We start from the raw sequence: 15,302 nt of genomic DNA on the forward strand, positions 1-15,302 counted from the left end.
TTATGTTGTGTCCCTTTTGTTACGGGCTTCGAGCCATTATGTGACCATTTTTAAAGAAAAACAAACCTTGGTATACAGTTTATCCTGGCCCAGACTACTTTAATGGTGCAGAACCATCTAACATCGAGTTGTAAAATCCTGACCTACCTGTTTTGTTTTTGAGTCTTTTTACTTTGTTGTTTTACACCAGTTTCAACACTTTTTATAACACTGAACCAATCACGGTGCAACTAGAGAACATTACCAACCCCATACGCTCCATATTTTCCGCTGCCTGCCTTAACACCACAGAAAGCACTGAGCTAGGCTGAAACACCTGCATCTTGGAGCTGCCTTTACTAAAGAAAGCAAAAAAAAGACCAAGTTTGTATGCAGCTTTATTAACTAAATTATTATGAAATTACATTGTTTGCAAACTGATGTGACACATTAATGCCAAAACATGCTAAACAATTTTTTTGCTAAACAGAGCCCACCTGATTGTGTGAAAATAAGTTGTTTGTAAAATGTTGAATACAATATCATACGTAGGTGCTAAAAACATGGTTAATTCCATTGACCTGAAAAACACTATTAGAGTGAGATTGGATAAACAAACACACACCTGGGTTTACACATTTGTGTTACCAAAAATCAACATTCCTGCATTTTCCTGTGATGTTGTCCCTTCCAATGTATACGGTGCATTTAACCCACATTCCAACAGATAAGAACCAGACTCTAAACCCCTCCAGAATACACACATTACTCGATAACCTAATCCTCACCACGGATGGACCTTCTTGTCCATCACAAACTGTCCCTGCGGCTCCCCAGCCCCCGCAGGAAGCAGGGCCAGGTAAACGGGGGTGATGGCGCCCTCGTCAGGTGACTTGGTGGCGGTGGGCCCAGCCATATCGGTCCTCACCCAGCCCGGGCAGCACGCATTCAGAAGGATCTGGTCAGCTGGTCTCTCATGCCTCAGCTTGCGGGCGTGGATCCTGGAGAGCACGGTGAGGCCTGTTTTGGACACCCCGTAGGCTGTGTCGGGCCAGCCCCCCTGGGAGTGCGCCCCTGCCTGGGCCTCCTGGACAAACCTCTCCATCAGCCCCACCAGCTCCTCCTCTGTGATGTCATTGCTGCGGAACCGGGCCTGGAGTTCAGGGCTGCAGCGGTTCAGGGCGATGGAGCTCATAACACTAGACACGTTCACCACCCTCCCTGAGGACAGAGAGACACAAACAACTGTGTTGTTAGTAAAATAAACAGTTACGGTATCTACTGCCAATTGACACAGCAAAATAACCCTACGACTATGAGAGAGGGCGGGTAATGTGGTTGTGAGGTTCTGTGGCACAGGAAAAACACAGGGTCCGAGATTGTGTATGGTCATAGGACATCATTGTTCTGAAAGTGATAAAACACAATGATGTGTGATCATAAAAGGTCCCTCTGTTCCAGGGGATAGGCTCTAAAATCTATTGCTATGCATCAGTGTTCCAGCTGTCAGTTGGCTTGTTCTAACAGTATTACCTCCTGGTTTGATGATGGGGAGAAACTCATTGCACATGTCTCTTGTGGCAAAGAAGTTTGTTTTGAGAGTCACCTCAGCTTGGGTTCCAAAGGGTGTAGTATCAGCATCTGTAAAATAAACATCAGTCGTCTCTCAGATCAAAGGGGCATCATATAGCAAGCATCATTATAGCCAATCATAGTAGCTATTACAATTGATCAACTTATTTCCATACTTTTAAAGGCAATCCCAGCATTGTTAATGAGCACATCAAGGCCACCGTATTTCTCATTGAAGAAATCTCGGGCCGCCCGCACACTTTCTGGGTTGTCGATGTCAAGCTGTTGGAAGAGGGGTTTCAGCCCTTCAGAATTCAGGCTCTCCACAGCCGCTGTGCCACGGCCAGCATCCCGGCCACTGAGGAAAACATCACCATTGAATTGCTTGCAAAGCGACCGCACAATTGCAAATCCAATCCCCTTATTGGAACCAGTCACCAGTGCAACTTTTGGCATACCTGAAATGCAAAGTTCGAGAGAATTAGATTATACCAGAGGTGTATTCATTAGCCAGATTCCGTTGAAAAACGTTATGAGGACCTGGATTTGTCCAATAGAAACTCTCGTTTGCGTTGCAAAACGTGTTTCGTTTATCGTAGCTACACGGTTTCCATGGGAAAACATTTTTGCAACGGAATCCGACTAATGAATACACTCCAGGCAGAGAACCATTTTCTGACTGACAACTCTAGAGCGCTTTGCTGCTCAAACTAGCGATATGTTCTAATTTGCTAACGTTAGTTAGTTGTGTTCTAAATTCAAGTGACTACTCTAAAACAGAAGCAGTTAAATTAGTCGATGGTACAGCAGTTTTGATGTACTTACTTTAGAGTGGGGGTACTCTTGACGTGTCGTACAGTACTGTCACAGAACTGGCTTCAAACCACTGAGGTTGACACGCTTCAGTCTACTTCCTGGCTTCCGTAACAATAACAGCCTACTGCGCAGAACCGGAATAACAAACTAAAATGTAGATCCGGGTGAGCATGCGCTGAATTACAAAATCATTTTTTACACAATTATAACTGTCTATGCTATTATAATTGTATTTTAACATACTTCAATAGACGGATAGAGAGAGCCCACAGAGATACTTGTGACCCCACTGGTTTTGACTAGATGGGATGCAGTTTGTATCAGAATTGACTTCTCGTAGCAGGTTAGAATTTACGCTGCAGGTTAGGACGATTAGGTTAAGGTTAGGAAAACGGTTAGCTAAAATGCACTCAAAAATAAGAAAAAAAAAACACCTTTAGACCTAAATTTGACAAACTGCATCTCCTCTAGCCATGACCACATGCTGCTTGCTTGGTCAAACAGTTGGATAAACGCAAAAGTAGTTAGGTTAGGTTAGGTCGTTTATTTCTTGGACATATGATATACTAACGTTATATATGACTCATGTCAAAACGGGTTTAGCAACAGCATTAGCTACCCACGAACATCAAACCTACATGTTTACAGTTAAACAACATAACCATGACAGTGAGGCATGAATGAGATTATTATCAACATTAGAACACGGAGTTTGCCAGTTAATACGAATGTCTATGGATCTGATTTCCCATCAAAGCCCATCAACATGACGAGGAAGCAACATGGGAGAAGGGCGAGAAAGAAGAGGCAACGGGAGTGCAGAGAAACAACTGTTCAGTCTGGTGCAAATCATTACTGTCACAACCTCAATTCTCAAATTGGGTTCATGTTTCTTAGCCTTACCTTGTGCTATTTGTTACCTCTCCAGTGACACTATCTCATGAACCACAGTTTGTGGCTCTAAGAAGATGGCTGCAACAGAGAGGCTTCAGCTCCAAGCTTCTAGTACCTGCACACTTCTCAGGTAGAAATCCTTCAGAGCCAAGATGCATGCCAAATCGCCATACATTCTGGATACAGGGTTGTCTTCTATTCTTCATACATTTCTGACCAGCAGCTTTGTCTTATTTTTCTTTACAGACACTGGACGTGGACTGATGACCTTACAGCCTATCAAGGTTATGAGAATACCTGTCTTTACTTAAAATACCAATTTGGTTCCAGTACGCCTTCAAACTCTTGTTATGATTGACTTTAGGCTGAGGATTTGGTGATCTCCTTACCAGAAAAATGCCTTTTAACTACCTCTACTGTTCTAAGGAGCTACATTGGTGAATACATAGAAAGGTAACATACAAACAGCATCACACACACCAGGGGCGTATTCATTAGTCACACACAGTAGAAACATTTTTGCGGTGGAAACCGTTTACTCAATGCTCTGCAACTTGATGTAAAAACTGCTCTTAAACGGAAGTTGTAGTTAATAGGCATTTCTCTCTACTACCCTGCTTCAAAATAATTAACTCCAGAACTAAACAGAACTCGACAGCTTTTACATCACGTTGCAGAGTTTAGAGTTAACGGGTTCCATTTAAAATGTTCTCTGCTGAGAACTTGATGTTCAAGTCCGGTTCAAATACAAAACTCTGGTTAAAAAAAAAAAAAATATTTATATTTCTAGTTTGTTGATATGTTTAATTAAATCCTCTCCTAGATGGAAACCGCCTGTGTCTCCTCTCTTAGCCCTCTGTGCTTTCCTCATCTCTGAGAGACATTTTGGCCAACGTGCAGAATGGAAGCCCTACATCGACGTCCTGCCCCAAAAATACACGTGCCCTGCTTACTTCTCAGATGAGGTCATCGACCTGCTGCCGGGGAGTCTGAGTGGGAAGGCCCTGGAGCAGAGAGCCATGGTTCAGGAGCTGCACTCCTCTTCGTTGGACTTCTTCAGCTCCCTCCAGCCTCTCTTCAGTCAGCCCGTGGAGAGTGTGTTCACGTATGATGCACTGCGCTGGGCATGGTGCAGTGTGAACACGCGCACTGTGTACATGGAGCACCAACACACCCCCTACATGTCCAGGGAGAGAAATGTGTATGCCTTAGCCCCCTACCTGGACCTGCTCAACCACTGCCCAGCCATACAGGTGAGAGCAGTGAGTGCACCTACAATGTAGGAACACACAACTTAGTCATTACTAACCTGGAATCCAAACTGAATTCTGCTCAGTGAAACAGCAGTGAAATGGAACAAGATTCAGTTTAGATTCCAAAAAATATAAACGCAACATGTAAAGTGTTGGTCCCATGTTACATGAGCTGAAATAAGATCCCCAAAACTTTCCAAATGCACAAAGCTTATTGGTCTCAAATTTTGTGTACAAATTTGTTTACATGCCCTGCTAGTGAGCATTTCTCCTTTGCCAAGATAGTCCATCCACCTGACAGGTGTGGCATATCAAGAAGCTGATTGAACAGCATGATCATTACACAGGTTCACCTTGTGCTGGGGACAATAAAAGGCCACTCTAAAATGTGCAGTTTTGTCACACAACACAATGCCAAAGATGTCTCAAGTTTTGAGGGAGTGTACCATTGGCATGCTGACTGCAGGAATGTCCACCAGAGCTGTTGTCAGATAATTGAATGTTCATTTAGCAGCCTCTAACGTCGTTTTAGAGAATTTGGTAGTACGTCCAACCGGCCTCACAATCGCAAACCACGTGTATGGCGTCATGTGGGCAAGCAGTTTGCTGATGCCAACGTTGTAAACAGAATGTCCCTCGGTGGCGGTGGGGTTATGATATGGGCAAGCATAAGCTAGGGACAACAAACACAATTGCATTTTATTGATGGCAATTTCAATGCACAGAGCTACCGTTACGAGATCCTGAGGCCCATTGTCTTGCCATTCATCCTCCGCCATCACCTCATATTTCAGCATGATAATGCATGTCGTCGCAAGGATATGTACACAATTGCTGAAATATGAAAATGTCCCAGTTCTTCCATGGCCTGCATATTCAGATATATATCTGAATATATATATATATATATACAGATATATATCTGAATATATATATATATATATATATATATATATGACTTCTCTGTCTGGTGACAGTTCAAATTGAAGGTATCAGAGTGAAGTATCAAAATGTACTATGTCCTCAGGTCAAGGCGAGCTTCAGCCATGTGAGCAGGTGCTATGAGATCCGTAGCATCCAAGGCTGCAAGAGATTCCAGCAGGCTTTTATCTGCTACGGTCCCCATGACAACCAACGTCTCCTGTTAGAGTATGGGTTTGTTGCTCCTGGAAACCCTCACAGTGTGGTGTATGTGGACCAAGGTAAGGAGGGCTAGCTTATTGGGATAAAACGGTACACTGACCCGTTCTTTTCAGCAACGATTATATGTTCATGGTCTCAATCCTAACTTGAGTTCTGCACTCCATTGACATCAATGCATGATGTACGCAAAAGTCAGAGCTCGCACCTCAAGTTAGTTTGGCCTTATGTTTGCTGTAATATTTAGTATGCATTTATTACACTGTCCCTATCCCAATTTCCAAGCAATAGAGCCAATTGACTTGTTTTTTTGGGGGGTTATTTGTGTGTTTTCCAGTTATCCTTCAACAGTGCGTCTGTATAACAGACATAAATCAGCTGGCACAGAAGCTACTCTTCCTGAAGAAAAATGACTTTTTAGCGTAAGTGTTATCAGCATTACAACTTACTGCTGTCTCGTACAGATACCAGTTTTACAGTACCATGAGTTCACATGCGCTCCCTCTCTCTCTCTAAAACAGAAACTTGACTCTTAGTTTGGATGGGCCGTCCTGGAGACTGATGACCGCCCTCAGGCTGCTGTCACTTAAGACAGAACAATAGTAAGAAATATAATCTTTCAGTTTTAACACAACAGCAGCTGCAAAACATTCTTAAAGGGGTAATCTGCAGTTCAAATAATAACAAAGTGGTCACGCCCCCACCACTGCTTAGGTAAACAGCTGAGGGGTGGGGCTGGAGAAATCTAACAAATAGGATCCAAGAACTGACCATCCATGATATTAAAACCATGTTGAGGCTAGTGTTTTACAATTACATTGTTTACAAACAGTGGAGTAAGAAAACAAGCTTATATTTAGTTCTGATGGGGTACAACCATTGAATTAAGCTCATGAGGCATTTATAAAGAATCAATGGCTATACACAGCATGTGGACACATGCTCGTCGAACATCTCATTCCAAAATCATGGGCATTAATATGGAGTTGGTCCCTCCCTTTGCTGCTATAAACAGCTTCTACTCTTCTGGGAAGGCTTTCCATTCAATGTTGGAACATTGCTGCGGGGACTGGCTTCCATTCAGCTGTGCGCATTAGTGAGGTCGGGCACTGATGTTGGGCGATTAGGCCTGGCTCGCAGTTAGTGTTCTTAATCAGCCCAAAGGTGTTCGATGGGGTTGAGGTCAGGGCTCTGTGCAGGCCAGTCACGTCCTTCCACAACGATCTCGACAAACCATTTCTGTATGGACCTCGCTTTGTCATGCTGAAACAGTAAAGGACCTTCTCCAAAAACTGTTGACACAAAGTTGAAAGCACAGAATAGTCTAGAAGGTCATTGTTAAGATTTTAAGCTTTCCCTTTACTGTAACTATTGGGCCTATGAAAAACAGCCCCAGTTGGCACTATGCATTCAGGCAGGTAGCATTCTCCTGGCATCTCCCAAACCCAGATTCGTCTACCGAACTGCCAGATGGTGATGTGTGATTCATCACTTCAGACAACTTGTTTCCACTGTCCAGAATCCAATGGCAGTGAGCGTCACAATAACAGCATTTAGTTACTGGGGCAGCTCTAACAAGGCAGACATTTGACAAACTGACTTGTTGGAAAGGTGGCATCCTATGACAGTACCATGTTGAAAGTCATTGAGCTCTTCAGTATGGGCCATTCTACTGCCAATGTTTGTCTATGGTGATTGCATGGCTGTGTGCTAAACTGTATACACTTGTCACCAACGGGTGTGGCTGAAATGGTCGAATCCACTAATTTGGCCATGTAGTTTATTTAAATATAAAAGTCCGGAAATGTGTGTACCAATCGCAGATCAAGATTGCTTAAATTTGGAATGATTTTGAAGTGTGTGAATATGTCTTTCAGCCCTTTCTGGAAGAGTGTCCTCTTGGGGGCGGGGGTGAGCCAGGACAGAGAGGAGTGGAGTGTCGATGCAGCCCTTAGGCTTTGTCACTACCTGATGGTTGACAACACTAGAGCTCTGAATAAGGTACCGTAGGAAAAAGAGACCTGAAATTTAAATCCAAAATAGAAAAAGCCAAAAGCAAACCCATAGACGCTCAAAACGTGTCATGAAAAAGTATGGGGGTGTGACTTAAGCCAAGAGATGTCGGTCTAATGGCAGGAAAAATGGTCCTCAGGTGACAGGATTACCAAGAACTTTGGAGGTCAATATATAATAGAAAGAATAGTTGTAAACTCTGTCACCCTTAACAAAAAGGCAGTATGTATAGTACTGATCACTTGAAGCCTCTTGAGGAAGGATGAAGATTAGAGAAGGACAAAAACTCATGAAGAAGACCGACAGAGGTGGGATATAGGAAAGTCGGAGACAAAAACAGAATTCATGAGCAGAGGACAAAAATGAATACAGACCAATCGAGAACAGGAAAGAAATGCGGAGAACAGATACAGAAAAGCACAAAGAGTAAAGCAGAATAGCGAAGAAAATCATGAAGACAAGGTACCGTAGTTGTGAGTTGCACTTGATACCCATGGCTATATCCATAACATTCAAGTTTAATTGGTTTCAGTTATTCTCCATTGGCCACTTTAACAGATACTTGCACCTACAAACGTAGAGTGGAGCAAACTTATTTAGGATTTTGCTGATGTGCTGATTCTAGGATCTGACAAAGAGTTTGTTTTGAAATTGTGTTGAGGCTTTATCCTCTTTTTCCAGATATCCCAACTAACAGAGAGGGCAGACGTGTCTCTCAAGGAGCAGCTAGCTGTTGTGGAATGTCTACGTCGAGAGGAGCAAGGAATTTTGGGTCTTAACCAGGAAATGCTGCAGGGTCTTCAGAAACAATTGTTGCCAAGCAGACAGCATGCACAACTTAGAGCAGCATGCACAACAGTATGACGTTCCAGAACCGATCACTTCATTTATCGATCACTGGCTATGCTTCTATGAGGAGACAACCATGTCTGTTTCATTATCAGTGCAATGAAGTGTCCCAGCAAAAAGGGCACTGTCACTAGTTATGTTTCCATTAACTTGTCCAGTGATTTATTTTTTTGGGCAACATTTTTTAATGTTTGCATAGAAAATAGATGCGACAATTGCCTACTAGGGTGCATTTCCATTGAACTATTTTGTAGATTAAAAGCAGCTGGATGTAATGACATCTCACCTAAAAAACAATTTACAACAAAAATAATAGCAGCCTGTATGCCCTCCCACCTATCTGTTTGTCTCAGGTAGTCCACAAAAGCCAGCATGGATAGAATGCAATAATCAGGGGCACAACTTGGGTTTTAGAAGTGTTGGGGACATTAAATGTTGTTTTTTAAATCTAGTTGGATAAACAGCCTACCTGACCGCTCAGAGGCATCGGCATGGTCCTAAAGCACACCAGTGCCTCGTTCTGTATCACATTCCAATTATAAAAATGCAATTTCAGAATGTGTGTGAGGGGGGGGGGGGGGGACATGTCCACAGTGAAAGTTGTGCCCCTGGCAACAATTGACCAATATTTGCCATATTCTAATAATTCTCATGTGCCAACGTATAGCCTCGGATCTAGCGCCTTTGGGCAGGCAATATTGGCTGCCTAGGCTAGTCTGTGCCATGTTGAAACTTGCACTGAAATAATTGGAAGGTGAAACTTGCATTCAGCCAACCAGAAAAGCAAGGTGAAGTATTAAGTCGGGACAATCCTTGTGCTATTTTTATAGATGGAAAATTGTTATTTTGTAAGCAGTGGGCATTTAATATTAAATGTAGAGTGGATCACGTACCCTAAAAGTATTCAGCAATCTTGTTCAAAAAACAGTTCATGTCAATTTGTCGAAAAGAAAGTTAGAAATTAATTTTTTGGTCATCTTTAGAAAATGGCTCATATCTGCCGTTTCCATTACACGCCGCAATGATTTTGTTGAATAAACCTGGGTCAATGGAAACCTGTCTAGTGATAGGTCAACGACCTCAGACATCAGGGGTGCGTTAACATTTGCTACATTGCAGAAAGTTTTGTATTGAATGACACATTTTCCCAAAATGTCTTGTATGTTCTTGAACAGACTTTGAAATACGTTTGCGCCAGTCGGTGGGTTTGCCAGGGTGTGGGTTAAAGCAATGAGTGACGTATTTAAAAGGACAGCTGTGCATTTTGAACCCACAACCAAACCCTGCCATGTTTTTTTTCAATTGGTCGTTCTGTTCAATTGAACTTTCTATTACGTTATGTACTGAATGCAGCCCTGTTAACTCTGGCCAATCACAGTGAGGGTCACTTGACAACAGAGCGTTGACTGGAAGGACAAACTATTTGGAAGTGACCCGTCTCTCAACACTTCTGATATGCCCTCAGAGAGCGGTACAGATGGACAATGGTATCTCTCCAATCCCACAAAGCCTCCAGAAACAGGACATTGTTGTTTCCCCACCTTTAGATTAAATCATTTAGCAAGAATTTCTCTGGTCACAAATGACACACAAAAAGCAGTTGTAGATTTCAAGCTGGGTCATGTTCAGTAAGGCACCAAACGGAATAAAACTTGTAGGTTCTACAGATGTTTTGTTTTCTGTTGCGAAATGATTTGCTACGGTGTCATACTAAACGCCACTGATGTATTGCTCTGTTGGAGGCTGTAAAGAATTACAATGCTTCATGCTTGAGGGTTAACCTCAGGTTTTTAATAACAAGACAACACTCAATGTGTTGAATATAATTACATTAGATATCCATCTCATTTGATAGGTTTTGATCAGCTCAGAAACGGACTCTTAGCACATATTTACATTGTACTGGAATGACTGGCAACCAGCGGTATAAAGTAGTTGTTTTTTGGGTAACTTTTACTTCACTACATACCTATAGAAAATATTGTACTTTTTACTCCATACATTTTCCCTGCCAACCAAAAGTACTTGCTACATTTTGAACACTTAGCAGGACAGGAAAATTGTGAAATTCACGCACTTAAAGAGAACACGTGGTCATCTCTACTCCCTATGGTCTGGCGGACTCACTAAACACATGCAGCTTTTGAAAATAATGTCTGAGAACTGGAGTGTGTCCCTGGCTAGCTACATTTTAAAAACTTAAAATGTAATATAAGGAATTTACTTTTGATACTTAAGTATATTTTAGCAATTACATTTACTTTTGATAATTAAGTACATTTAAAACCAAATACTTTTAGACTTTTACTCAAGTAGTATTTTACTGGGTGACTTTCACTTTCTATTAACGGCATCTATACTATTACTCAAGTATGACAATTGGGTACTTTTTCCACCACCGCTGGCCACAAATACATAGGAAATATGAGAGGCAGAATTTGGGAGCCTGCCTTTGACAAGGGGAATGCTGGACCAGAGTGTCTGTCCGCCTCAGAGTTGAATAACCAACCTCTTCCGGACTTGTTTCTTTTGCACCATCTCCATAGAAACGGTGGCATCATACAAAGGCACCGGGTCCTCTAGCTGGGGCCTGCATAAGACAGAGGGCAAAGTGAGCACTGTCCACCAGGATAAACACAAACTCATCAACATACCAAGAACAAATGTGCAGTATAACCATGCTTATTCAAACATATATATTTTTTTACTTTTCACCCCTCTCGTGATATCCAATTGGTAGGTACAGTCTTGTCCCATTGCTGCAACTCCCATACGGACGAAGGTCGAGAGCCATGTGTCCTCCGACACACGACCCTGACAAGCCGCACTGCTTCTTGACACACTGCTCGCTTAAACTGGAAGCCAGTCGCATCAACGTGTTGGAGGAAACACCGTACGGCTGGCGACCGAAGTCAGCGTGCACGCGCCCGGCCCGCCACAAGGAGTCGATAGAGCACGACGGGACAAGGACATCCCGGCCAGCCAAACCCTCCCCCAACCCGGACGACGCTGGGCCAATTGTGCATCGCCTCATGGGTCTCCCGGTCGCGGCCGGCTGCTACACAGCCTGGGATCGAACCAGGGTCTGTAGTGACACCTCTAGCTCTGCGATGCAGTACCTTAGACCACTGTGCCACTTGGGAGGCCCTAGCTTATTCACACTTGCACTGCACATACACACTCATTATTGCAGTTCTGTACCTTAAGGTTCCAGTGGAAAGCTTCTCCACTATATCCTTCATGATGTCTGAAAAGGAGCATGTAAGGTTAACATGTAACATATTAGCAATTCTATTATCCATGCTCAACCCCTTATATCAGATTTTCATTTCAATATGTCTTTCATCTCAATGAATTATAGTTAGGAGATTTTAAAATTCCTGCCCCCTCCAGAGGCTGACCCAGAGGGGCTGGGGTAAGCTAAAGGATACGGAGGTACCTCCCCTGGCGGGCACTGGATGCCCCCCACACTTCCTCGTTGAGGAAAGATAGGGAGGCGGCCTTCAGGAAGAGGCTGCGGCTATCTGGAGGGTCCAGCTGAGAAAGAGAAGCGAGACAAGCTAAGATAAACCCCAAACAAAGACGTTGTGTACAACGTCAATGGGAAGACATAAATACACATTATTACAGGAAACACCATCTAACCCAGATCTCGTCACTACTCCCAACATAACATTGGCAGCATGGTCTGTTTTTTTGCAGTATGTTTAACTTCTCAGAAACCACACATTAATAAGCTGTAACAAACAAACAATATTTCGATCACCCATGGTATGTATGAGTGTGACAAGTAGTGATGAATAAATTTTATATGATGACTAGTGGAAATGAACTGCCAAATGGCTACTCTAATCCAACATGGATGGATAGAACACTTGACTGCCATCTACCTGCAGGTTTTGCTCAGTTGTAACCCAGTGACCTCCAACCCCAAGCAGGGTGATGATGTCATGCTTGTAGGGCAGAAGACACCTGGCCTCTGGCTCCTCCTCATGCAATCTCACTGGAGAGACCACACACACACACACACACATACACACACACACACCTTAAGCCTGTGTCAATGGTATAAAAACATCAGGGCTCAACAGTGAATCCATTTTCCTTCTATTCCTGTTACAAACGTTTACTGTTTTGTTAAGATACAAAATCACAGAAGCACACACTCACAGCACTACGATTCATGTTAGATAAATCTAGCGAGCATAATGGATAACAACAACCTACGGCCCTACATTGGCTTCTTACCTCCGGAGTCCATGACAATGTCCACCCCTAGACCGCCCGTCTCTTCCAAACAAGAATCCACCAGGTCTACCTTGGCATCCCACACACCTATCACCCTGGCTAGACACAGGACAGGGGAAACCCTTTTGAAGGCTACACACCAAACAGTGTACCAACAATAAATAAGCATTTTTGGTACTCCATTTCCCTCCAAGAGGACACACACACAAGACCTACCTACAAGAGACTCTCGCACTCCTAGAATGCGTGATTTGAGTGGAAAATTTAGAGGAAACAGAGAGCATAGACTAGGATTAAATACTACGGGCCAGTTTCCCAGTGAATTTCCATCTAGCACCCTTTTCAGTCCGGGACTATGCTTAACCTGTGTCTGAGAAACCGGGCCCTATGTGTTGCTGTCAGAACTTTACTACTGTATTTTTCATGATGAGAGTGGTTTAGGTAACAGATAATAACGCTGTCTCTTCGCATTCGTTATTACCAGGCTGCATTCATTTACAATCCTCAACTTCCAACACCTTCTCTACTGTGACACTGCTACTCTACTCACACACACACACACACGCCCCCCTCTCTGTTCTCACCGACGCTGGGCCGAAGCTGCTCCAGGAACTTCTGGTCTTCGGAGGACAGGGCTGACGCCAGTACTTTAACTCCATGGTAGTGGGCCAGCTGGATGGCCAGAACTCCAAAGGGCTGAAAGGTATAAACACAGCCAAAATAGCAGTTAGTAGTCTTGTTCTCTTAAAGAGAAATGGTGTGCTACTATTAAGATTCTTTGCTGACATCTTCTTGTGATGTCCAACTATGGATTTATACCGTGCCATTGAATGCTCAGATGAGGGGCCACTATGGGGAAATACCTACACTGGCTCCGTCCAGCACCAGCAGAGTGTGCCCGGATGCCATACGGGCTAGGGTATGGAGGGCTGTATAGGCCCGCAGTCCATCCCGAATGGCCCCTGCCGCCTCCACCCAGCTCAACTTCTCTGGCTTCTGCACTGGTGAGCAAACACAAGTCACTCATTATTGCAGAAGAAACAATTACTTAATTTGTACCAACAAATCCCTTTATTACTTTGTTAATTTGTACCAACAAATAGTAATAGATGCTATAGATGTACTCTTGCGTAACTTTTGGATGTGTGCAACATACCAAGATGATGCTCGTTGATGACAACGGCATCGCACAAACCAGACATTGCTGTATCCAAGGGCAGAATTCCTGTCATGTGGAAGAAGGGAAAAGCAAAGTCTAGATAAATACACAATGGTCATATCCCCAAAAATATAAAAAGGGTCTTTCAATAGGTTATCGGGAACATGGCCGTTGACAATGTAAAAATCATCAAAATACGTTTTTTGAAGCTCTATGATTTATCCTTATGTAGCAGGTTCAGATCCCACCTGTAACATTTACCTACAACTTCATCATCAGGTTGGAAAAAGGTCACCTTAGGCCCAACTGAAAACAGGACAAAAACATTGCAAAAGATTAAAGGTTTGCTCCAAAAATATAGCACATTGTGTAATTAACATCAAAGTGATAAACAAGGTAAATTAGTGGATATTCTGTTTACCTTGGAGGACGATCCCAACAATCTCCCTCCCTACTGGCACCAGGTCCCTTTGGAACTTTAGATCCTCGTGGAGCTAACCAGAGGAGAGAGGGTAAGGAAATGTGACAAATAGCCCATACAGCCATACATGCTGTGTGGTCATATAAGGCAGGCCTATCCTATAGCAACACACATACTTTGGTCTAAAAACAATATTTAAAAAACACAGGGGCTGATACTTATTTTCAGCAGCATATTGAGAGAGACAACAGTAAATCTTGTCCATTATGACGGAGACAGTAGGGCTATTGCTAGGTCTATATAGTCAACATTGACAACACAATGAGTATAACACACATTTACACTTACTTTTATATCCAGTGGACTAAGGGCACATGCCTTCACTTGCACTTTGACCTGGTTGCTACCAAGGGCACTGGGTACATTCTGTGACATATTGAAAAGACAATCAGTGAGTTTGTCAGACAGCAAACTAGCGTTATGAGCCCTCCTGCGAAAACTTTTGGCATGCTAGACTAAAGTGACAGCTACATTATTATGCTGGGCACTCACCGTCTCCCGGACGACAAATTTCGCATCTGCAGCGGTTTCACCCAGTTTACAGTAAAGCCCTTTCATGGTGGAAAAACGGTCAGCATGCAGGTGAAATTCACGCGCAATAAGAGCAACTAACGTTAGCTAGCAATGCTGTTTGTTTACCTGTGCAATGAAAGTAGAAACTTGTGCTGCCAAAATTATTGTTAAACCATGTCAATGAGTATGCAGATATCTTACAAAACAAATACATGTCATTTTGGACATATTATATTAGTTAACGGTCTTCGGTTAAAAGAAAATGGGCAGAAAGTTAGCTAACTACATGCATCAACAAATATTTGTGTTTTCCTTTAGTTCCTCTGTACGCCCAAAAATGTTGATACCGCGAGATTGGCTTAAGCTGCCCATTGGTCTTTTGATT

The 15,302-nt window shown here is 43.0% G+C and overlaps 3 protein-coding genes across 14 annotated transcripts; 1 reads left to right on the forward strand and 2 right to left on the reverse strand.

The window, feature by feature from the left end:
* Positions 1-364: 364 nt before the first annotated feature.
* On the reverse strand, positions 365-2,513 carry cbr1 (carbonyl reductase 1). Its single transcript, XM_021608917.3, has 4 exons — positions 2,377-2,513; positions 1,728-2,009; positions 1,513-1,620; positions 365-1,200 (listed from the first exon to the last, which is right to left on the reverse strand). The coding sequence occupies exons 2-4, from the start codon at positions 2,005-2,007 to the stop codon at positions 764-766; spliced, it is 825 nt and encodes a 274-aa protein (XP_021464592.2). The 5' UTR covers positions 2,008-2,009; positions 2,377-2,513; the 3' UTR covers positions 365-763.
* setd4 (SET domain containing 4) lies at positions 2,205-10,184 on the forward strand. 8 transcript variants are annotated; one of them, XM_090240515.1, is made up of 11 exons: positions 2,205-2,531; positions 3,125-3,209; positions 3,296-3,391; positions 3,508-3,545; positions 3,626-3,714; positions 4,085-4,514; positions 5,542-5,716; positions 5,992-6,076; positions 6,176-6,256; positions 7,532-7,655; positions 8,349-10,184. In XM_090240515.1, the coding sequence occupies exons 2-11, from the start codon at positions 3,134-3,136 to the stop codon at positions 8,529-8,531; spliced, it is 1,377 nt and encodes a 458-aa protein (XP_090096641.1). In that variant the 5' UTR covers positions 2,205-2,531; positions 3,125-3,133; the 3' UTR covers positions 8,532-10,184. The 8 variants fall into 8 exon arrangements, with proteins under 8 accessions (XP_090096641.1, XP_090096644.1, XP_021464587.2 ...); XM_090240521.1 differs by having other exon boundaries at positions 2,509-2,531; positions 4,114-4,514; XM_090240518.1 differs by lacking the exon at positions 7,532-7,655 and having other exon boundaries at positions 2,456-2,531.
* Positions 10,185-10,285: 101 nt separating this feature from the next.
* On the reverse strand, positions 10,286-15,267 carry cryzl1 (crystallin zeta like 1). 5 transcript variants are annotated; one of them, XM_021608914.3, is made up of 13 exons: positions 15,044-15,267; positions 14,897-14,955; positions 14,693-14,770; positions 14,345-14,417; positions 14,185-14,229; positions 13,921-13,989; positions 13,632-13,765; positions 13,349-13,460; positions 12,765-12,863; positions 12,407-12,519; positions 11,948-12,053; positions 11,718-11,763; positions 10,286-11,106 (listed from the first exon to the last, which is right to left on the reverse strand). In XM_021608914.3, exons 1-13 carry the CDS (start codon positions 15,129-15,131, stop codon positions 11,007-11,009), a joined length of 1,122 nt encoding a protein of 373 aa, XP_021464589.2. In that variant the 5' UTR covers positions 15,132-15,267; the 3' UTR covers positions 10,286-11,006. The 5 variants fall into 5 exon arrangements, with proteins under 5 accessions (XP_021464589.2, XP_090096650.1, XP_090096648.1 ...); XM_090240524.1 differs by having other exon boundaries at positions 14,172-14,229; positions 15,044-15,256; XM_090240522.1 differs by having other exon boundaries at positions 13,632-13,760; positions 14,172-14,229; positions 15,044-15,244.
* Between the last annotated feature and the right edge of the window lie 35 nt (positions 15,268-15,302).

This window comes from Oncorhynchus mykiss, chromosome 7 (genome assembly GCF_057628025.1).
Source record: "Oncorhynchus mykiss isolate SJ-2025 chromosome 7, ASM5762802v1, whole genome shotgun sequence".
Lineage (NCBI taxonomy): Eukaryota > Metazoa > Chordata > Actinopteri > Salmoniformes > Salmonidae > Oncorhynchus > Oncorhynchus mykiss.

Bases quoted from the DNA above. Each gene is read 5' to 3' on its own strand.
- cbr1 (XM_021608917.3), bottom strand. From the start codon at position 2,007: ATGCCAAAAGTTGCACTGGTGACTGGTTCCAATAAGGGGATTGGATTT. The intron at 1,621-1,727 runs GTATGGAAATAA...TTTATTTTACAG, and splicing joins TGCTGGGATTGCCTTTAAAA to ATGCTGATACTACACCCTTT. The intron at 1,201-1,512 runs GTAATACTGTTA...CTCTGTCCTCAG, and splicing joins CCCCATCATCAAACCAGGAG to GGAGGGTGGTGAACGTGTCT.
- setd4 (XM_021608912.3), top strand. From the start codon at position 3,044: ATGAATGAGATTATTATCAACATTAGAACACGGAGTTTGCCAGTTAAT. The intron at 5,717-5,991 runs GTAAGGAGGGCT...TGTGTTTTCCAG, and splicing joins TGTGGTGTATGTGGACCAAG to TTATCCTTCAACAGTGCGTC. The intron at 6,257-7,531 runs GTAAGAAATATA...TATGTCTTTCAG, and splicing joins TCACTTAAGACAGAACAATA to CCCTTTCTGGAAGAGTGTCC.
- cryzl1 (XM_021608914.3), bottom strand. From the start codon at position 15,131: ATGTATTTGTTTTGTAAGATATCTGCATACTCATTGACATGGTTTAAC. The intron at 14,956-15,043 runs GTAAACAAACAG...CCACCATGAAAG, and splicing joins TTTCTACTTTCATTGCACAG to GGCTTTACTGTAAACTGGGT. The intron at 13,990-14,184 runs GTAAATGTTACA...TCCACATGACAG, and splicing joins ACCTGATGATGAAGTTGTAG to GAATTCTGCCCTTGGATACA.